Raw genomic sequence first — 23,598 nt, 5'->3', positions numbered from 1 at the left:
GCCAAAGTTTTGCGGAGTACGCACACGTATTCCATGGTGGGGAGTAGAAACAGACACACGCACGTGTACATTCAAATGCTTTGAAACGGCTCTGGGTATGCACAACACGTAGCACAATCAATGGATCTCAACATCTTTTACAGGTTAACCACAATAAAAATTCCCGTTTGTTTTGAATGACATTTGAATGTGTTCTTTATAAATTCCATCCAAGGGCAGATTATCTTAGCATTATCATCCAAATATCATGTGTTTGAAATCTACAAATTAAGATTACGTTTTTAAAACTTTTGCAGGTTGTTATCCAGCCTTCCATACCTACTGAAAATAATAAACGAGTCTTCAAAAATTGGTTACTTTGATTGGCCAAGCGTCGTTGCTGCATATGCATAGGGATGGTGTTGCATATGCATCGATGCTACGTGCGCGTACACGCGAGGGGGGGGGGTGCTGATGGCAGATTGATCAAGTCAGAATTGCTAACTTTTGCACCACATGTTTGCACATGCTCTGCAATAAATGCACACTCATGTACACTGTACGTATAATACGCGTTTTGGACAATGTACGTACAGTGTGTGCGCATTGTTATACCGTTTACGGCACTGATTTGGGACACGTGCTAAAGTGTACCTTATCGTGCTTTTGGAAAGACGTAAACTGATTGATTTTTGTGACTTTTTTTTTTTAAGATACCAACTTAAAGCAATTTCGACTTAAGTCTAGTTACATGTAGTCCAAGGCACATAGCCAGGGGAGAGGTTTGGCTAATCACCTGGTTTATTTTGTCTGCTCCCCCCCTCTCTCAATTGTTTATCATGTGCATTACTTCATCACATATCGATGTCTGTATCAACCTCACATGTAGTTACTTCTATATTTCATTTCACAGGTAGATTTCTGGCTACAGGCCTGTTTGATTTCTTCCATGAAGTTAGTAATCGATTAAAAAAATTGTAAAATTAACACTGAGAAGAAAAAGTTGGCAAAATTGGCAAATTTTGCAAGAAGTGTAAATATCATTAAATGAAAATTGACCTGTCATAATTCAAATTATATAACCGACATACATATCCTTGTCATTTGATTGGTGGAACTCACATCACGTGACATTCGTTATTGCTCCCATTCACGCCGCGGCTCAAAAAGTACTATCCGCCCATGGGGAATGGGAAATACTATTCAACAGTTAGGATCATGACGCGGTATTTGTGTGCAAATGCATGCTGGTGTGCGCGTTCAGCGTTGCGCGTAGCGGGTATTGTTCCAAAGAGCCAGCGCTACAGCGTTGGGTTCAAACATTTTCGAGAAGGGGTGGTTTGGAAGAGAGAAATACATTTTCCTCCAGTTTTTATTGAAATGAAAGTTCAAATATATCAAATGACAAGGATCTCTATGTCAGTTATATAAAACAAATATTGAGTGGCTTTAAATTGTGAAATGGGAGTAATATTATTGCTCGGTAAAATCTGGACTTTTCCAGTTCACTCGGCGAAAAGTCCAGATTTAACCTTGCGATAATATTCCTCCCATTTCACTCTGAGTCTGAGCCACTCAATATGTGCATAACATCATGCATTTTGACAGGAATTTTTTTTGTTTAAAAATAATCAATTACATGTTATTGCAGTTGGCATTTATTCTGGCACTAGATATCATCGAAAAGCAACCAACAATGAGAGAGAATAGTGCACCATAGTACCTGCCGATATGTGAAATATTTGGTAGAATTTTGCCTTTGATGATAGAAGCATGAAATTTGGCATGTTGTTTTCAAAAAGTTGGTTTGCGGGTTACACACAATATGACATGTTTTGGTTGCGCCACGGTACCAACCACCTGGTACTTTTCTATATTTGCCAACTTGGGTCAAATTTGAATTTTTTTAAAATACTTTCAAATTTCGTACAAAAATTATTTGGATCACTATCCATCCAATGAACAATTTTGGCATCAAAAATGTCCACAAGAGGGCGCTATACCCACTTTTGGGTGCAAAATAATCATTTTGTTGATCTTTTCAGCCAAAATCGGCACTGATAAAGTACTTATGTAATGTAATACCTGTTGGTGCTTTGCATTTTTTTTCATGCAAGAAGTGTAAAAAAGTGCCCCAAAACAAAGAAAATTATGCAAAAAAAGGCCAAAATTATATGTGGCTTTTCACACAAATGGCAGTCATATTGGATTTCCAGCATGCACAGCAGTTGGTCAAGTGACCATTGATTTTAATCTTAAGTGGATACTTGATAGGTTTCAGCAAAAAAAACATGGGTTTGACTCACGAAAATGCTTATTTCCGTTTTTGTCTACAAACGGGCCAAATTTTATATACCAATAGAGGTATCTACCACAATAAGTCTCCTCCCACTGTGCAGTGGACTTGATGTACCATATCCATATCAAGGGCACTGATCACAGTCATATCAAATTATCAAGGAGATTTTAACCGCTAAATGTAGCAATTTCGGAAAATGGCGGCCTTTTTTGTAACCTGACAAATCTGGGGCTATAGATAGCCACTATTGCCAAAAATCCCAACAAAGTATTTAACAACTTTCACATTTCATGCTTCTGTTATCAAAGGCACAATGTGTTCACATATCTGCTGTACGTACGGTAACAGCATGCAAACATGTCAATCAGAGCACAGTGATACATATATTCCCACAGCAGATAGAGTGCTATTTCTAGGGAAGTACCAAGTAATTCACTGAACACTTCAGTCATGGTCCTACCTACATGTACATGTACACTAAGAATATGAGCTGATGATGTCAAAGGGTTAAATACATGTTGTGTGCCTCTATGACTACAATGGCATCAAGTTCGCCAATGCAGTAATTGCAGAGCACCCCTTTTTCTGGCACATGGTGTATACCAACTCTACATATAAATTATACGTAGTGCAGTAGCATGCGAATTGCTCATTCTACCATGTGCATTATCTGATTGTAAACATTTGTTTAATACAGTACATCTGTAACAGCTATATTTATCTTGAAAGCATACCAGCTGTTTTGTATATAAAATATATCATCGATGCATTTTGTTTCCATTGATCCACTGACTGTTGCTGTTAGTTCTTGATATTAGAAGCTACTCGATGACCCATCACCAAGTTAAGCTGTGAAGGGCCCTCTCCAAGCATAAAAGTCAGTTGAATACTTCAGTTGTGTCAGAACAGAGCAATGGACAGGAAGGAAATACTGTACATACCCGTTTGGGAGGTTTGTTAGCAGGGCTAGCAGGCAACTTGTTGAGTAGACTAGGTGAAGGACTTGGTGCACTCTCTTCTTGTGAGGATTTACTGATGGCTCCTGGTGAGCCAAGTGGAGATGCCCCAAGCAGGCCGAGAGGTGGAGATGAAGGCCTTGATGCTGCGTCAGACTGCTTCAATATGGAAACAAATACAAACCAAGCAGTTATACACAAGACAATCTCTTTAACTGCAGAGGATCATAAAAACAACAAAAACTAGATTTATGTTTGTGGACAAACACAGGGCTGTTTCAGTAATTTTTTTGTGACGTGTGACATGTAAAGTTTCAAGTATAAGTTCCATCAAGGAAGGATGTGTAGTTCTGTTTATAATAAATGGTGGCATATAATATGTGATTACATTCTCATAGGGCTTTGAATTATGACGTCACATGTCACGTGATGACGTCATGATGACGTCACATCAATTTTTATGTATAACCATAATTTTATAGTAAAGAACAACTTAGCCAGAGCATACATCGTTGAAAGCAAGTTCACATCTTTCACCAATTTTAAATTAGAAGGCACTTCCAGTTTCAACCGGAAGGAAGGGTCACGTGATTTTGCACATAATCTAAAAAATGAAGACCCTGGATTATTCTATCCATTCCCGCAAACGTCAAGTTCAGGTCGCTCATGGTTGATTTTATAGTGATTTACAAAGATTGAATCTAACAATCTTTAACACGACGTCACATGACCCATGATGAGGTCATCGTGACGTCACTTCAATTTTCATCTATAACACATCCCGGTCTAGGTACAGACCAACTTTAAACCAAATTGGACCTGTAGTTCTGTAGATATAGGTCTTCAAAATCTGCACTTTTAATGTGACGTCAAGTGGTGACGTCACGTGATGACGTCATCGTGACCTCACTTCCCGGTTTAGGTACATATCAAGTTTCAACCCAATCGGACTTGCAGTTCTGGAGATATAGGCCTTCAAAATATGTTTATTTTATATGACGTCATATGTCATGTGATAACGTCATCATGACGTTAAGTTAATTTTCATCTATAAGACATCCCGGTCTAGGTACATACCAACTTTCAACCCAATCGGACCTGTAGTTCTGGAGATATAGCCCAATCTGTCAGATCTAGCAGAATTCTGCTAGAAAATGGTCACATTAGAAAAATCAGATATAATGTGACATCACGTGACTCGTGATGACTTCATGATAACGTCAATGTTCCGCACACATCTTCAGATGCTGGTCTAAGTGTGTGCCAAGTATAAAGTCAATCGGATTGATTTTATTGGCCAAAGTGCCTTCCACTGTAAAAACATGTACAAATGCTATGAGGAATGGCTGAAAAAGAAGGAAAACTAGAGCTGTATGTCTGTTTGAAAACAGAACACAGGGCTTTTTCGCCTTTTACAAATGTTAATGTTTTGTTGGTCCTTTTGCCAATGTTTGCAGTCACTTTTTAGAGTGCTTCATGCAGTTAAAGGTTGTTCAAAATGCTTAGAATAATTCCTAAAATGTAATTTTATCACATGACGCTACATGCCCTGCAATGACGTCATCTTTACAATACTTGTCAATGCACATTTTCTTAGTTTGTATTAAGTTTTAAGTCAATCCGATGAAAGGAAGTGTTCAATTTTGAAAGCAGAATGAAATTGTAAATATTAAAAAAATCATATAAAATCAACCGATGACGTCATGGTGACGTCATTTCGGATTTTGCATACTAGTACCATTATCTAGTTATCCACCAAGTTTCAAGACGATCAGACTTTCTCTTATATGTGTTTTTGAAAATCGCATTTTTGACGTCATGATGACGTCACACACATTTTTCAAAATTTTGTGCATATACCTATTATCTAGCGAACCAAATACAAAAAGAATTCTGAATTTTGCATGTTGCGTTCGTGAGATATGGCTTCAAGGTCCAAATATTTAAATATTCATATAAAATCGCACAATGATGTCATCATGACGTCACCTCATTTTTTACCTACATATATAACACAACCCGGTCTATCCAATCGGACTTACAGTTCTGTAAATATAGGACTTCAAAATATGCACGTTTGTGATGACGTCACGTGACCCCTGATGACATAATCATGACGTTACTCTTCGGGACACAACTTTGCCATAAGGACAATGCATATGCTTAATTTGAATAATGTATGAAAAGTTTAATGCCAAAAGTGACGTGCACTAAAATCGTGTACAAAGTCTATGGGATTTTTGGAACAAAAAGAAGGAAAACAAAAAAACAAAATCAGAACAAAAACAAATGGCTTTTTGGCAAATTTGCGAAAAAGCCAAAAAAAGAAAGAAAAAAAACAAACTTTAATGAAAACAAAGGCTGTTTCGGCTGGTTGCCGAAACAGCCAAAAATGTCCTGCACCTGTCATGCATGTGTAAACAGACCATTTGCAGTTCATTAAGCTGTTCACAAAAAACCTACATATTTATAATATTTTGCTTCCGCCAATACCAAAAAGGAATTCTGTCCAGATTATAACCCCCTCTAAACCCTGACACCTGAACACCCTTTAGTACCAACAATCTGGTGCTCTCCATTTACACTACCCAAAATCCTGGTGAGAACGCTGCTATACTTGTTACAATTGCATAGATCTGTATTTATCTTAAACAGGCCATGTTACTGTCAGTTGCAACACTTGCTAAAAGCTTCTGCTAGAGACCCAGTTACATGTAAGTCACCATGATTTTCGGATATTTTTTTAATAGCTTATTACGTTGTTAACAATCCTTGCAACATATCTGGGAAATTTTACATGCTAAATTGACTTTTTTTCCTGTGAAACATACAGGATCTATAGCCTCACTCACAGAGTCTCTTGATTGGCCGGCAGTGGGTTACATGGTATTCACTAATTGTGTTTTACTACCGGTATATTGCTATGTATGGCCAAAACGACTACAGTCGAGTCTCGTTATAACAAATCGTTCAGACCGAGCCAAATTATTTGTTATATCAGAATTTTGTATTAAGAGGAACATCAGTCCCATTCATTGTGCACATAAATACACAGTCGGGACCAAGGCTTTTATGTTTGTTATAACCAGAATTTTGTATTAACAGAGTTTGTACTAACGAGAGTTGACTGTATAACAACTGCCACACTCTGAGAAACTACTTTAATTATGCATATCAACCAAGGGAGCAAATGGAGGTCCGTGTGTACACATGCTGTGTACATTGCATGTTTAATTGCAACGCGTGAGAGAATTGGGTTCAGATGTTTCATGGAGAGGTGGTTTCGAAATATGCAACAACAAAAAATCAGTTAATTTCATATTATAAAAGTACTTTATTTGTTGATTTTGGTTTAATTAATCCGATGTCTCAAACAAGGTGATCTGCGGATCGCGCAAGTCGCTTTTTTTCACAGTCCCTAATCGAAATATATCATCCAACAATATCATCCAAATATATCAAATTATGCAGACAAAGAAACATTCAAAGTATATTTGCACAATGACCTCTGATGACACCTACATGACCTTTGACCGCAACATTCCAACAAAGAATTGTCTTCTCACCCAAGGACCATTGCATCCAAGTTTCATCAACATCCATTAAAGCATGTACACTGTTAAACATTTCCACCCAAAAACCTAACCTAAACTTCTGTGACTTACATCATAGGCCAAGTTCGCGCAAGGACTATAGTTGACCAATGGTTAACTAACGTTTGCCCGAACTCTGTCTAGTCGACGGTGGTTGACTAGGCTAGTCGACTATTTGGAACCAACCTACTGGGGTTGGTTGCTTCGCTGGTAACCAATAGCTGCGCGCATCCATAACGCTAGCAGAGAGCCAGGATCCAGAAGTTTTGCGATGACATTTTGACCAGCGTTTGACTAGAGACGTTCGCACGTTGCTATCAGTGCGCAGGCGTAAGGTACGTCACAAATCAACCACTAGTCGACTAATGGTCCTTGCCCGAACTTGGCCATTATTGACCTCAGTTGACATGTTACCTAGGACCTTAGACCTGTAATAACCCACATTATCTTTGCTACTCATTGACCCTTGTGTCAAAGTTGTGGAATTGAGACAAATACTTGGGAAATGAGAGTAATTTCAAAAACTGTAACATGCACATGGTCATTAAAACCCGAACTCCCTTGTGTACTTTTACTCACATAATGCATTTGAACCAAATCCGCTGAAATCCACCACACCACCACCACTACTATAGGTGGATTTTGATGGACTTGGTACAGAGGGCTTGCCTACCAAAATCTCCAAAATGGATTTTGATGGATTTGGGGTGGTTAGGGTTAAGGGAAACGGTCATGCAGTATATAGGACTGGTAAGTGCCCCCCAAAACTATTTTAGGTGACACAAAAATTAAAGGAACACTGCATCCTGGAAAGCGGCCAATAGGACAATAAATTGCATTGTCACAAAACAATATTAGTTGGAAAGAGCCTTCTAAAATAGGACATATCCGTCCACACAACCATAGCTTAAAATTTGGCCGCTTTTGTATTATTCTTGTGAGAATGAATTTCTGGGGTCAAAGTGCCATTTTTCTGTGTTTATACAAGGCTCTCAATGAAGGCTACCACTTTAGATTACCGTTTTTATTGGTAATGGTTTCGGTAACTAACTATGCATACGAGTACACAATTCAAAACAACGGAATGGTTGATAACGGTTACAGATATCTAAACCTATGCGTACACGATGCAAAACCGCTTTAAAATCAAATATTTTTAATGAATGAGCAAGAAGGGAAAAGCTCTGTGTTCTGTTCGAAGACAAATGGAAAGTTAGTTTCACCTGCCTTGTCTAATTTACAGCTGGACCACATCACAGCAGACAACTGTATAATGGGAGTCACAACCAGGACAAGAATGTGAACATTTGTGTGCAACAATCATTAATTGTAAGAAGGAGACTGACACTTACATCATGACATGTTGATGCAAGTGCTAATTTGCCTTCTCTTTTTTTTTTAGCACGTACATTTAAACCACTTCATGTAAAGTCAAAAGCAGTCATAATATGTATGTGCCATGCAAAAAATTGACATGAAACATTCTTTTCCAAATGTTCAAATCTTCCGAGTTTGAAACTTGGTTTCGCGAATGGAATGTCACAACAGAATTACTGTGGGCCCAAAATGACTATTGCCATGCAAGGACAATATCTGGGCGGGGCCTATGTGCCCTTGTGTGCCCAAGTTTAATCCTCAAGGTTTCAATAAGTTCAGAGTCTTGTAGCACAGTTGTGAGTTAAGACTCCATGCACAAGCAGAAGATGGTGCTTTGTGACCACTCAAGAGAGCTCTACGTTCACTACACACTGCCTGCACACACACGTTTGCTGTGGTATACACACAATTAATTGTCATCTGAATGTGCATAAGTACTTGCATCTTCAATTCAGGCGTTTCACAATGCAGTGCACCACCAAGAATTTGCCATGGAAGTCAATTTTCAAGTTTATGGTCGACAAAACACGGCCCATTTGAACGAGTATCAGTAGACAACTGGAGCTAATTTGTTAAGGATTGGGGCATAGCATTGTTCCGCCTAACCAAAAAAAATCACATTGATAAAAAGGGCAAACAGATATTCGAATCATACGCTTACGAAACTGCTTACCGGACAAACTAACAATTTCAAATAGCCAGTGCTGTGAATTTGTCGACCATCTCCCACAATGCACTGGGAAAAATGAAATTTGCATGGCAAACTCTTGGTGGCGCACTGCATTGTGAAATGCCCGAATTGGGCACCTGGTTTACGGTAGTTAACCATCTGTCTTTGTCACTTGTGGAAGCGGGTACTTCTGCACAGAGTTCATAATGTCTGAATACTATTGAACAAAGTTAAGGGGTAATACCTTGACTGTCTTCTGAGACTGTGGTGTATCTGCTCTGACATCATCCTTAGACATCGCTGGACTGTTTTTTGGCGTGTCTAGCATGTTTGGCATATTGCCTACTCCACTTGTAGTTACTGAGGGCATGCACACTGGTGCTGTTATACTTGGAGTCACTGATGTCCCCACTGACCCTGAATGAATTAACAAACTTGAACGGTTACGTTTAGTCAAGTACTAAAAGCTTTAACAAAATACATGTACTAGGGGAAAAAATGATACTTTTCTTCCATACTGTACTTTTATTGGTCTGAAACTGTCATGTATCTTGCATCAAACACTTGTCATATCATTTGAATATTTTTGTATTTGGCAGGGTAACAGCATGGTGCCAATGTGTTTTTCTCATCCTAAACTATGCATTGTGATAAAACGGGGGATCTCTCAAACATATTAAAATTAAAGAGCTAACCCTCCTGCTATTTAAACAGTCACAGACAGTCAAAATTCACTTCCACTTCCCCTACTATACTTTTACCAAAGGCTAGTCACCAGCAGTCAGATCACGTCAAGCAAGCACTGTGTCTAGTCAACCTGGGTCAACAGACAAAGCAGGCAAGTTGTGGTCACAGCTGTTTTGTCACTCACCCCGAGTCAAAGCATAGCTGTGTCAAGTTACTTAAACAGTCCCAGCCACTCAATCCTGCTTTATGTAGGCTGGGAATTCTGAACTGTTGAAAACAGTCACTTGATTGATTTTGACTTCATAGGAGGGTTAAAAAAATACATGTACATTGCTTACATGTGAAAATGCTAATGTTTTTGCATTAGACATCACCAATTTGGCACAATAACTCACCCGGTAAACTATTTGCCATTGTAGTAGTCACTTGTCCTGAGCTGTCAGTTGACATGAAAGTATTGTTCCTTTGGGAATTTGCATTGGAGAACAGAGGCAATGCTCCAGGAACAGTTGCACCGGACATGGAGTTTGTCAGAGGCCCAGGTGATGACCCATACATTGAATTGGGTATGGAATTAGACATGGAATTAACCATGGAACTAGGTGGCATGGGACTAGCCAAAGAGTTTTGCATGGAAGCTGGCAAAGAGCTGGGCATAGGACAAGCTGAGTTTGGATATCCCTGATTATGTGGTATTTGAGGCCAATGTTGCTGTAACTGCTGTTGTGGTTGCTGCTGTTGATACGGTGGTGGGAAAGGTTGAGGTTGCTGTCGTCCCTGATTCTGAGCGCCAAGTGTTCGATGATATGCTGTTTTAGCTGAAGCCATGTTAGCAGCAGCAATGACAGCTGCTTCTGCAGCTGCCTGTGCGCCTTTATTTCCTGGTGGAAGATTGCCTGGGGTTGGGCTACATATTCCTGGTGATGTAGACCCAGCGGTAATACTTGCGTCACCAGAGGTTCCAGTTACACCAGAAGCACCTGTAACCAATCCTGGACTGCTCATTCCACTACTGCTACAACTCGTATTACTACTTGCTGGTCCCACACCATGTTGGTCTGTTTTATGTGGGTGATTGTAGCCATAGTTTGCTGCTCCAAGTCCTGGACTTTTGATACCAGAGTTCATTGCTGTTGAGCCATGGGATGGACTCATTCCAGGCCCACCATTATTAGCCATGCTTCCCGAGTTGTATCCTGAATATTGTGAGTTGCTTAATCCATCCATGCTTGAAACACTGCTACTGCTGCTAACACTGCGCATACGACCATCCATGAACATGTTGCCACTACCAGTACCGTTACCAGTAGAATGGGTGGGATAGCTGGAAGGCGTTCCCCCAAATCCCTGCACGCCAGCCTGCCTTTGGTAGTTTCCTAGGGTACACATTGATAATAGACACTTTCTATTCAAAAACACATTGACACATGCTGTTTTTGTTACTTAGTGATACATGATAAACAAGAATACAGTTTAAAACTTAACATTTTGCTAACTCGTGATTCAAAACATTCCCTTTTCACAGCTATCAGAACTAACACTTTCAATTGCACTGTGTCACATTCAACACGGTTGAACATTCATGTTCCAAGCTGCTACATGTATGCCTTCTTTCCACACTGGCGATTAAATAATTCAGAAAGATGCAGAAACATGAAGTAGTGATGTACATGTAGCTGTGTAAAGGGGGAGTAGCCTACGGTAGTAACATGAAAGAACATGTAAGGGAAAAACATAAACCATACATCTACATTAACTCTAACCTTCCCAAATCCTCCAAAATCTTCTTTGCAAAATGGAAGATTTTGCAGGATTGAGGCTACATGGCAAAAACTGCATAGCTGATTTTGCAGGATGCACTGTGTCAAGGTCTTGGGCCGGACCTGGTGTTGTTTATGCTCAGCGTGCATAAATTTAGGCCTACAATCCCGGCCAAAACTCGCTGGGCCCCCCACCCCCCGCCAATGTTGTCTCTCATTACGTGGTCTGTGCTCAAGCGCATTGTCCTCGTCTGAATGTATGGTGTGGACCGGGGAGCGGGGGCCTGGTATGCATATTGTGACGTGTCCCAACCATTTTGGCTGGGATTGTAGACTATACTTGAAATCATCCGCACTGCTCCAGGATGTCACTGGCTCTGCCTCAACATATTGACAGTGATCGCTGGAGGATTTTGCAGGATTGAGGCAGTGGTCACCCCACCAAGGACCACATTCGAGAAATTATGGAGGATTTTGCAGGATTGAGGCTTTATGCTCTTTTTACATGGAGGCAGTTGGAGGATGTTGCAGGATTGTGGCAGTGGTCACCCCTCCAAGGACCACATTCAAGAAATTATGGAGGATTTTGCAGGATTGAGGGTTTATGTTATTTTTACAAGGAGGCAGTTGGAGGATTTTGCAGGATTGAGGTTACATCCTAGCAAAAATACCTAGGGAGTTAGGGTTAAGAATTTCACAAAGTTAATACTGTGATAAATTCTGGAAATTCTGGGAAACAATGACTTTGTTTTGATTCAAATTCTGATTCATATTATAACTTATAACATATTATAACTCAAATAATGACATACAGCCAATTCTGTGTACCTTGTTGATTTAATTGGCTGGTGTTAGGTCCGTATCCCACTGGAACCCCTCCTGGGTAACCAGCACCCATCCCAGGGAACATCTGTGAGCTGCCAGGGGCATTAACCGGATGAGTTGATTGTTGCTGCCCATGGTGGTTTTTGGGGGTACCCTGTGAGCCATAGGGTGGTGGCATCTGATTGGTTCCCATCTGAGTTGCCACTGGCATCATTGGTTGGTTAAATCCTGCAAAATCAACCAAGAAAACCACACAGCAAGCTCAGATTAACAATTTGTACACATTAGATGACATTGCAGATTTTGTACTGCTACAAAACTAACAAATTTTAAATTTAAAGTAAATTTTGACAAAGTCTTTGACCCTAACAGAACTCAACCCATCAGACCCCAACACCATGTATTGTTGGAATCTGTCGGGATGGGTACAGTACCCCTAAACTGACAGTCTTTTACACTGGGTTGGCACACCTCCAGAAACAAAGTCAGAAATATGTGTGTACAGTTTCCCATATGGTGTTGGAATTTGCCAGGATGGGTATGGTTCCTAGTAAATCATGCTAGGGAGTAAGGGTTAAGGTTTTAAATCTGGGGAAAAGTCAGGGTTTCTTATACCTACTACATGTGCTAAATTGTACTCTTGGGAGATTGTTGTCTTTACATGGATAAAACAGGTTCAGTAAATTTAGTCACTGTCAGTGAAATGGCTCCACTCACCTCTGTCTTGTCCTATTGGTGACTGACTCATCTGATTATGAGAACTGGTTTCTGTCTGGCTGGAAGGTGGTGGCATGGAAGTTGGTTGAGGAGTAAGCGATCCTCCTATATTACAAACAAAACAAATAAAACTAGCATTGTTGTCTGTCCATCATGGGCAGAACCAGCTTTCCCTGGAAATGTGCTTTTATCTAATGTTGAAAGATATGCATAATGCTGTACAGTAAAATCAAATTCAAATATTAAAATAATTATAAAACAATGAGGTCATCATGACATCTCAATTTCATGACAATTGAACCTTTTTATGAATGTATATTTTTTTTTAAATCAGATAATTTATGTCACAATGGCACTATCCAATCCACATTTGTATATTTTTAATGCACATTTACAAAAATGAAGATCTTAGTCTATGCCAAGCTTCATTAAGATATGTAACCCTCCTGCACAAAACCAGTCATTTTATTTATTTTTGAAAACTGAGATTCTGGGCTCATTGGAAAGGATGATGAATAATCTTTCCAATTAGTAATAGGTATTTTCAGTTGTTTTGGTGCAATTTCTGAGTCTTTCTAAGCAATTTTGTCAGTTCTCAAGAATCAAGGGTTGATGTACATGTACTTATGGTAAGAAAATACAATTTATCTTTATTGATAGTGAAATTATTTATTATTCTAGCTTCTAATGCCTTAATTGTGCAACGTGCGACATGTGACTGGTTTTGTGCTGGAGGGTCACATATATCCCGGTTAAGTCTGTTTAATGTCAAAGGTGGCACTGAGAATGAAACATGTACAAAGTCTATGGGATTTGGGATAGAAGAAAAACAAACACTAGACATATGTGTTTCTGTCTAAAGACAGATCACACCGGAGTTTTCCGATACGTAGAACACCTTTAACCCTAACCGCCCTGAATCCTTCAAAATCCTCTTTGCCAAAATGGAGGAATTTGTAGGATTGAGGTTACATGGCAAAAGTGCGTTACTGATTTCGTAGGATGCACTTTGTCAAGGTCTTGGGCCAGACCTTGTGTTGTTTTTGCTCAGCCATGCATACATTTAGGTCTAGATTTCGCTTGAAATCCTCCGTACTGCTCCAGGATGTCACTGGCCAAGCCTCAACATATTGATAGTCACTGCCGCAGGATTTTGCAGGATTCAGGCAGTGACCACCCCTCCACAGACCATATTCAAGAAATAATGGAGGAATTTGCAGGATTGAGGCTATATGCCATTTTTCCATGAGGCCCATTGGAGGCTTTTGCAGGATTGAGGCTACATCCAAGCAAAAAGGCCTAGGGAGTTTAATTAAGATGATGTAATATGACACCTGATGAGATCATCATGACATCATACTTTGTGGACAATCTTCAGTAAAGGGTCTGTGTTCATCAACATGAGCTTCAGAAGTGACAAAGTGTCACCAAACAAGTCTATGGACTCTTGGTGCAAGGAAAACAAATCTAAACAAGAAATAAGGCTTTACTGCAAATTATGCAGAAAAGAAAAAAGGGGAGGGGGAACAAAAACAAAGGCTTTTCTGAAACACTCCCGAAAAGCCAAAACAAAACTAAAATAAACAAAATAAACAAAAACAAATAAAAAAAATTCATATAATAAAAATTAATATATCTAAAAATTAGGCAAACAATTAGTTTAGATATTGTGAGATGTAAGCCGACCATGCCACTTCCTGACATTATGATCTTCAGAAGTAGTGTCACATACCTGGTACACTCGCAGGAGAAAGTGATGAACGTGACATGTGACTAGCCGGAGAGCCTACTGGTGAGGGGGACGGTCTTAATGCAGATACCGTAGGATGCATGTGGGGGGACTGCGATGATTGCGAGTAGGAATCAGTGCTCTGGGAACTTGTAGCAACATTATTCTGAGAGAAATCGGCTCCAGTTGGCAAGTCATCCAAGGAACCAGAGAGATCCTGGGAGGGAGAAGCAGAGATAATCAAAAGGGAAATGAAGGAAATCTGGTGACTTGGCAAGTCGCTATCACAGCAAGGGAATTGCCGAGTAAAGATAGATTGAATGCGGCTGACTGAGTGGAATGAATCAAGCAAGAGGCTCACACCAAACAGCACTGACTGCCCCAGCAAAAGACAAAATCAAAAACTGCAGGCAGCAAAATTGGTATGTTCCTGTTGGGGAAGGGTGACTCAGACAGCTTGATGAAGCTATAAATTGCTGCCTGTATTTGCAATACCTGCTATGGGGCCTACTGCACAGACTGTATCAGCCAAGCTGGCCATTGCTCCATGCTGACATGCAATGCACACGCTGTTAGGATACCAGTCTGTGCCTTTCTGGGAAAATGCTGGGGTTTCTTCCTCCCCAAATGTGTTGACAAGTTGTCAGAACAGGGTTCTATAAAAATTGTATGCCCCTGTCCCACGAGAGTACATCATGAATGAAGAAAAGATGGTGTGGCTAACAGAATAAAGACAACCAGAAATAGTCAATAGATACGTGTCTGAAGATGTCCCCAAAGCAGAAAACACAATTAACAGTATTTTCAAAGTTACTCATTAAGAATTACAATATTATTTTTGACAGAAATAAACAAAACCTATGTGCGTGAAGGTGATGCTCAACATGGATTTGTACAACATTCAGAAGTACATGTACTTATCAAGTGTGAATATTTCAGATACAGCTTCAACTGACAGTCAGGGAAGGAAGTATCATTACTTTGAAATTAAAACAAATTCAATAACAAAGTTCTTTAGATAACACAGCTACATCCTCAGTTCCCACCAAATTGTACACGTTCTAAAAAATTTGGTAAGCCCAAATTCTTACTTTTTCCAATATTTGTGCCTATGCATCACTCTAATTTATTGTCATATCAGTTGATATCAGGAGGGAAAATATCGCCCACAACAAACATCAGTAGAGCCAACGCAAGAGGACACTAAAGTGAATGAAAAGTGACTTTAAAGAACTCCATCATATTTAGGTACCAAACATGTACTGTACTATTCTCGAATATTGCTTTTAAAAATAGATAGGCCTACATTTTGTTAATTCTTGTTTTTTTAGGTATACAAAAATTATTCACTTTTGAATGAAAAAATCTCCCCATGTTTACTTACCAAATGATTACATTGCAAGTTTTGCATTATTTGCAGCCCAAAAATAATTCAGTTTCCACAGGTAGACTGGTTCCCTCCCCCGCATCAGAAGGAATAAGGTGGGGACCAGGAACAAGTCTACTTGCAGGGTGCATAACAGTGCATTTTGTTTGTTTGTGGGTTTTCATTTTTTTAAATAAACAATGTGAAAATACATTGGGAGCAAAAAAGAAAAGAAAAAGGAAATAGTACATTTTATAATTTAAATTGAATTTACGTTTTTCACTATGGAAATACTACTTCTTTAAGTGTCCCTAGAAAAAACAAAATTGGGACTGATACAGTTAATAGATGATGCATGCACTGCCTCAGAGTTTGGTATAAATCTGTATGATGTCTGAAATGACATCAATTTGCCAGAACAAATTCCAAGATTCATATAGCTGATGATGTGACCAACTTTGCACATGTCAGTCCTAATTACATTTTTTTAAAACTCAAAACGCTTCTCAGTTACATGTACATATATCGACGTCTAGTTCCATATTAGGCCGGAAAAAAAACACTTCTGCTTCCGATTACATGCCTTTCAAAAATAGGGTGGGTCGGTCGGAAAATTTATTTTTTTTGTCAATTTTTTTTATGCAGATTGAATGGAGTATTCAGTTATATGCGAAGTTTTAGCCTGAACTACCGGGATTTCCATTGCACAACGAAAGCTATAGGCCCTACACAAAATGGCCACACAAAATGTGAATAAAACGTACCTTAATTATTGTCAATATACATGATCTGATACACCGTGCCCTCTGGAGACGTGTACACAATAGGGAACAAAAGATTGTATACATGTACGTCTCCACAGGACAATTTCAATGGATGAATACGTCTTCACAAGATTTTCACGAAATAGATATATGGATTTTACTCAAAAACTAGGAATTTCCAAGGTGGGTTGATCGTCGCAAATGGAAGAGTTTTAGAAAAGGGATATTAAGTCCAAATTTTAGCCAAGGAAATTAATTCTGGTTAAAATAAGAGCATTTTGAAACTTCACTTTCAAACTCGAAAACTCTACTCCACGAGAACAAAGAAATGTCTCCACAAGAATACAAATTTCAGTATGTGTGTGTATTTACATTCGATAATTCTTAAAAAATAATGAAAAATTCAGGTCGTTCGCACCATATGCACAACGCTAGTCAAGACGGGAAGCTGGCCAAAACTCTGAGGTGTGTGATGCACTGTGCATGTGTGGCGCGCGGGGTCGACCATGGGCCGACAGACCTCGTTTTTACGGTCGAAAATATCGGGAAACACGGGGCATGTATCACTCCAAATACGAGTAGTGCGATCTCAAAATGAACTCTTGGACTGGTTACCGCATTTTCATCATGTCTTCTAAATTGGCCCCTGCGCGGTGCGGCAGGAACCAGTCGTCACTGCATTGAGCTAGGTTTATCGCGAAGCGAATTTGTGAAAATAACGGAGGTTTCTTTTGAAAAAAAAAGCGAATGTAAGTAAGAAAACAAATAAATACGAGCATTTTTTGACGCAAAAGGGTTGTTGAGAGGTATTTTGTGAAGACAGAAAAGACAACAAGATTTTATTTGTATTTATTCAATCATTATTTTTTAATTTTTTTTTTGGAATTGCCGATAAAATTTTTAGGGTCGCAGCCTAAAAATAGGGTCGGTCGGGTAACCGGAAGCAGAAATATATATTTTTTTGGCCTTAGGCCAAAGGGGGGGGGGGGGGGGAGGATGTGTAGATGGGTAACCCGAACCACCAGGTATATTTGTGTGGTAAAATTGCCTACCATTAACTTTGTATTGCCACATTTGATGCAAATCGTATACCGTCGTGTGCCCAGCAGAAGGGCATATACGCGTATGCCCTTATGCAATAGCGGGTAATCAACAAAATGTTCCCAGCAAAAGGGCATATATGCAGAAAACTGTCTCTATTTTAATGAAATTTTTACTTTTTTCGTCAAAAATTAATACAGGTTGTTCCAAAACTCATGATTGATATGTGTGACAAATTTCAAAATCGTACGATTTATAATACGGCTGGGAGAACATTGGATTCATAATACATGTGGGGGAACCATAGAACCTTTCAGTGCATTTTTTTTTTTTTTTTACGATTTTTGCTTCAGAACACTCATATGTCCTTCTGCAGGGCACCCGACGATACTATGATGGCTTCCTTAAAATGGTAATTAAACAGTCACATTGGTTGAACAGTTACATTGGTTAATTAGAAACAACTAAATAAACAGAATAACATTAAACTAAAACAAAAAACTAAGTTAGTATAAAAGAACAACAGACAAACATTAAAAAAGTTACTCAATAAAGCAGTTTTCCATCCAACCTAAATGTAAGCTCAATAATTATCAGGACGTTACCATAATCACATTTTTTTTTTATTGGGCTTTGGTACTGGTACATGTTTTATGCACAGGACAACATCATCACACACAAAAAAATCCAAAAGCAAAAAGAAAGAAAAATCAGACGACGTATGGTAAACATAAGCAATACCGGTGGAGGTACAATGTAAATGTGCCATTGATTTTAAAGAGGATCCCTTTAGCTTCTTCTACCTTCCTCCTTTTATCTATCAGTGGGTTATCCTGCTTTACACCCATAGTACAAACCCAGGCCTGAGTTGTTTCATAACACAGTATGAATACACCATCCTAGACTAACACGTATCTATCTGATAAAGTGATATGATTAAGAGAGTCAGCTGGTCATTCACCTAATGCCCTATATATGCTCAAGCCCCCTTGATTTGAATCAATCTTCTTCAGACCATCTCAAGAGCACTTAGCAAAACAAAACACTGCTGTTGCCTTTACATGCATGAATGCACTGTACCAGTAGTCATGGCCTTTAAAGCCCGAGTCCATCATTTGCAGCTATCCAAAAAAGTAACTGGCGTAATTATTGTTGAAAAACATACTGGTTGAAAGATAGTAAGGGGACTAAACTCCCTGTGAAATTATTCTTTCTGGCAAGCCCTCATTTTGAAGAAATCAACGAAAGAAGGCATTTCCAACAATGCGTCTTAAGAAGCACCGTAGGAAAATTTAAATTAGTAATTCGTTTCGTTATTCAGCGCAGCGCGCACAAGCATTGGAACGACGCACAGGCGCGCGCAGTTGCTATAATTCGTCGGATCAGTGCGCGACATCGCGTAAAGCTGCAATTCAAAACAATTCGAAACATGATTTAGCAACTTTTGATTTGAAATTGAGATCCTAGAATGCTGTTTTTCTCGGAATATAAAGCTGAAGCTGAGCTGAAACTTCATCAGGTTAGTTGTTCAGCACCCTTCATTAGATTTTGAACACTTTTGTTGCTTCAAACGAACAAAATGCACTAATAACAAATGATGGACTATAGCTTTAAAGCAAGCCTACTGATGTTATACTTAAAACTAAATCCAACAAATTTACAATCAATTAAATGTTGTTTTTATAGCAAATTCAATTCTTATAATTAGCACTCATGTTACCTCAATTAATCCTAAACGTGACTGGTTTCAGTGCCAAATTTCAGTGCCATTTTGTTTGGGTTTTTTTTTTGGGGGGGGGGCCTGTCTGATCTTGAAAATGCTACGACTGATTTTTATGAAATTTCCCGCAATGAAAATTTAATACTGCACATCAATGCTTTGTCCAATTTTTACGAAATTTGTGTTAAAACATCTGAAAGACATCAGTCGATAATCTTAGAGGCTCGGCATAACAAGATTGAGACAAAATGTGCAGCCCTGGGAGGTTTCTCCCAACAGCTCTGTTAGTGCTAAATCCCAGCATAACTGCTTTCTCAGTAACTTAAACATACCTATAGTACATGTATATGTGAAACTGTCATTGTTTCTACAATATTGAGTGGCCACAATTAGCCACTCTGGGAAAACATGAGGGGAAATGAGATATTATGATACAATGAACTGGTAAGTACTGCTGTATCTGAATTACTAGTCTATTGGTAGTAGATTTAGCTGCTCACATAGGCACTTGCATTAGTTGCCGGTTGTAACCAAGTAAGTTAGAACTAGTCCAAGACTCGTTTTTAAGAAATTGCTGATTCTATGAAACCCAACTTCATGTCTTCATTTTACAGGGTTCATGGAATGATTTCAAACTTTTGTTCACACGTTGCATTATCCATGTTGTTTCATAACAAAGACACTGTTGCTGTGTTGTCACTTTAGAAACACACTCTTATGCTCAGTGCTTTTCTACACAAGTTATGAACCTAAAATGTAGCTGGATTGAATATTTTAATTTGTGCATTAAACAGTGCAAAGCTAACTTCTGGCAACTTTGATGCTGAAGCAGTAACACAGGTTTTTGCCTCAAATGACTGTTTTGCTTACGAATATGGCATGAAAAGTACTGGAAACCACTGAATAGATGTATGCATGTCATTATGAAGACTGAAAATGAAGCTTCTAGTAATTGAGGTAAAGGCTGCATGTAAGGAATTCCAGTTTAGGAATTAATTTAACAAAAAGATTCAAGAGAAAATAAATTTATGCAACAATTCTCAAAAAGTATCTTTTTTGAAAAGAAAAAAAAACCGCAAAAAACCTAAAGCAAAATTCACTTACACACCACCCCAAACCCGCTAACAAAATTAAACATCCTCCAAAACAAAACAAAAACTGAGAAAAAAAACTTGAGTCACGCACAGCAATCCAGGAAATCAGCCAGGTAGCAGTGGTAGCAGCATTAGCATAACATGGGTTGCCACCCGGGAGAGACCAGCTGAATAATGCAAGTCTAGCAGTGGATTACAATCTAGAACTACCAAGGTACCACAGAATACCCCTTTTGAAAAATAGGAAAATAGAGTCCAATATTTTGCCATTTGTTTCACTTGAAAACTGAAGGTTATGAGCCATTCAAATTTACAGGATCTGAAGAGCTAGAGGTTACAAAAACATAGAGATGGGCTTTTTCAGCTCGTCCCTTAAGGTCCAATTAAAAGGCTGTTTTTTGCCTGTATGCATACACAGTGCATATATGCCTTCCTTTCCCAGGAGGTGCACTACATGCATGCAATGCACTCAGTTCACATTATGCAGCGCCATTGTGCCCAGCAGCCTGTGTATGTACATGTACGTGTGTGCCTGCTGAATGACTAATGGCTTATTTATGAGGGCGCAGATCATTTGCATCTGAAAGTAGTTCCGGCCTTGCTGGCAGGCTTCAACAATATACAGTGCATCGGCGATAGAATCTCTATGGCTGTGTGGACTGTTAGTAGACTCTTATTTCAGCCTTTGCTGTCAATAGTTAGCGGGTGTATGAATTCTGCCTAAAGTGCAACAGCAGTAACCCGTCTTGCATTACCCATCCATCAAGGCAGCAGTGTAGCAAGTGACCTTTGGCAATCTATGCAAATAAAATGAAGGCTACTTTTGTTCTGTTTAATAGTATCAATTCATAATCAGAGTGACAAGGAATCAAATATCCCTAGATATATCTGTTATGATTTACTGGTAAAGTAAAAAATATTCCGAATGTAGAGGAAACATAATTGCCATTCATTGTCTTAAACATCTGGGGTTTAGCGAAGAGATGTTTTCTGAAAGCATTCTTGAATTTAACTAATTTTGAATGAAACAAAAAAAGTTATTTAAATTTCGAACAATTCAAATTTTCTTTTGTGTCAATCTTTCATCATGCAGACACTGTGAAAAATAGTCTATCGAACATACATGTCCACATAAATAATTCGATAATACTTTTTAAATTGTGCTCACAATGCTTCATACTCACATGGAGGAATAAGAACACATTCCTCCATGATACTCACAACTACAACACTTAGGCATACAATGTGGATATGATCCCTGACTGTATCTCTCACTGTGCCATTGTGTGAAGGTTGAGTTAGGTTTTATCAGCATACTGGGCTCAAAGGGCACAGCTTGTGTAGCTCAATGCATGCTTAGTGTAAGCCTACAGTTTTCACCACATGCAGAGGTCAGTTGTGTGACCTTATGGGATCTCGTCAACAATACCAACTACACACACTGTATTTCTAAAAAACTTGTAGTTGTATCAACTCAGGCAAATTCCGAGAAACTATTGTTTATTTATAAGCAGTTGCTGCTGTCCACGGCATTGGCTGTTATTACAAATGTACATGTTCGTTAAAACAGAAATTTCTACCATTATACAAAGTAAATCATAAAATGATATGATTAAAGTTGTCATTGCCAATGTTTTATTTGTATCGCTTGTACAGTATACATGTGCGTGTACACGCACATGTTCTACAAATTTCAGCAGGATTACAAGAGATGACAATCCTGTACATCGTGTCAGTCATGATTTATATTTTTCAACAATAGGTATTCATTAAAAGACTTAAAACAACATGGAGATTAAGCCATGCCTTTCAGAATTCTCATTCCCTGGAAACTATAGACCAATCCTGGCAAACTAGGGAAAAAAATACTTCTGCTTCCGATTACTTGGCATTCGAAAATAGGGTACCGGAAGGTACATGTAGGTAGGTAAAAAAAACAATTTGGCCATTTTTTTGTGTACGATCATATGGAGGCGTCTGTGTGTAGTCAAGGGATAAATTGATGGTTTTGGGTGTTTTTTTCCCCTCATTTTTCCCATTAAAAAATTAGGGTAGGTGCTGTCAGAATAGGGTAGTAGGTAGGGAAACCGGAAGCAGAACTATATTTTTTTCCCCTATCATTTCTATCAGGGAGGCCTCCTTAAATGGTGTAAGCATTGTGCTAGCTATTGTTCAGATAATCCATCTCGAGGCAGTTGCTTCGTACTATAGTGTGCACAATGGTTTCTGCACTAAAGGAGGCCTCGTGATCGTACAGTGATCAGGTGCCCAACTTCGTTCACACTACAAAGCCACAAATCACAGTGAAAAGTTATGATAAACTTCATGTATTTCATAGACAACAGAATAAAAATGAACAAATAAAATCTTTCTACACTAGGCTACCAGATCCATTTGACAGAGTTTGATTTCAGAGGGGGAAGATAATTCCTACAATCCCACAATCAATGCTCTATTACTTTATGCATGTTTTATGGAGACTGCCTGAAGTTTGGTTCTTTGTGGTGTTTCTTTTTTCGGGGGGGGGGGGGGGATTTGTTTTGTTGTTTTTGTTGGGTGGGTTTTGGGGTTATTTGTATGTTTGTTAGTTGGGTTGTTTGTCTGTTTGTTTGGTTTTGTTTGGGTTTGTTTTGCTCTGAACCTGAAAAAAACCTCCTGTCCTGACTCAACCAGGCCCTAACATCAATGAAAATTTTGGCCCTGATTTAGTCCCAACCCGATAATACTGGTACATGTTCTCTCCCTGGACCGTTCCAGCCCGATAGTAGTAGCCCAGGAGCAGACCGACCCAATAATACCAGCCCCAGACTTGACCGACATGATAATAATGGACGAGCTAGCATCACAAGGTACAAGTTTGGCCTCACCACTAGCCAGATAAAATTCTTGCAGTAAAATGGATGGGAATGACCAACACTTTTGTGATATTGAGCATGTGTGTACTGCTTAATACAGGGCATGCAGCTCTAATTCATTCATGAGTGAGTTCACTGTAGGACAAGAGAATTGCCATGAGCTAGG

At 39.0% G+C, this 23,598-nt stretch overlaps 1 protein-coding gene across 7 annotated transcripts in view; it reads right to left on the bottom strand.

Annotated features, from left to right (window-relative positions):
* The window catches only part of LOC119722959 (AT-rich interactive domain-containing protein 1A-like), a 67,195-nt gene that overhangs the window by 16,301 nt on the left and 27,296 nt on the right, over positions 1 to 23,598 (bottom strand). For 5 of the 7 annotated variants that reach the window (XM_038193379.1, XM_038193383.1, XM_038193382.1 and 2 more), the window contains 6 exons: positions 14,596 to 14,809; positions 12,864 to 12,968; positions 12,150 to 12,374; positions 9,957 to 10,937; positions 9,119 to 9,291; positions 3,220 to 3,393 (listed from right to left, as the gene is read on the bottom strand). In XM_038193379.1, the coding sequence (XP_038049307.1) occupies positions 3,220 to 3,393; positions 9,119 to 9,291; positions 9,957 to 10,937; positions 12,150 to 12,374; positions 12,864 to 12,968; positions 14,596 to 14,809 (1,872 nt within the window). The remainder of the gene's footprint in view (positions 1 to 3,219; positions 3,394 to 9,118; positions 9,292 to 9,956; positions 10,938 to 12,149; positions 12,375 to 12,863; positions 12,969 to 14,595; positions 14,810 to 23,598) is intronic. The other 2 variants (XM_038193381.1, XM_038193385.1) reach the window with 2 other exon arrangements.

Source organism: Patiria miniata, unplaced genomic scaffold (genome assembly GCF_015706575.1).
Source record: "Patiria miniata isolate m_02_andy unplaced genomic scaffold, ASM1570657v1 HiC_scaffold_16, whole genome shotgun sequence".
Taxonomy (NCBI): Eukaryota; Metazoa; Echinodermata; class Asteroidea; order Valvatida; family Asterinidae; genus Patiria; species Patiria miniata.
This window is presented reverse-complemented; position numbering and strand designations above follow the sequence as displayed.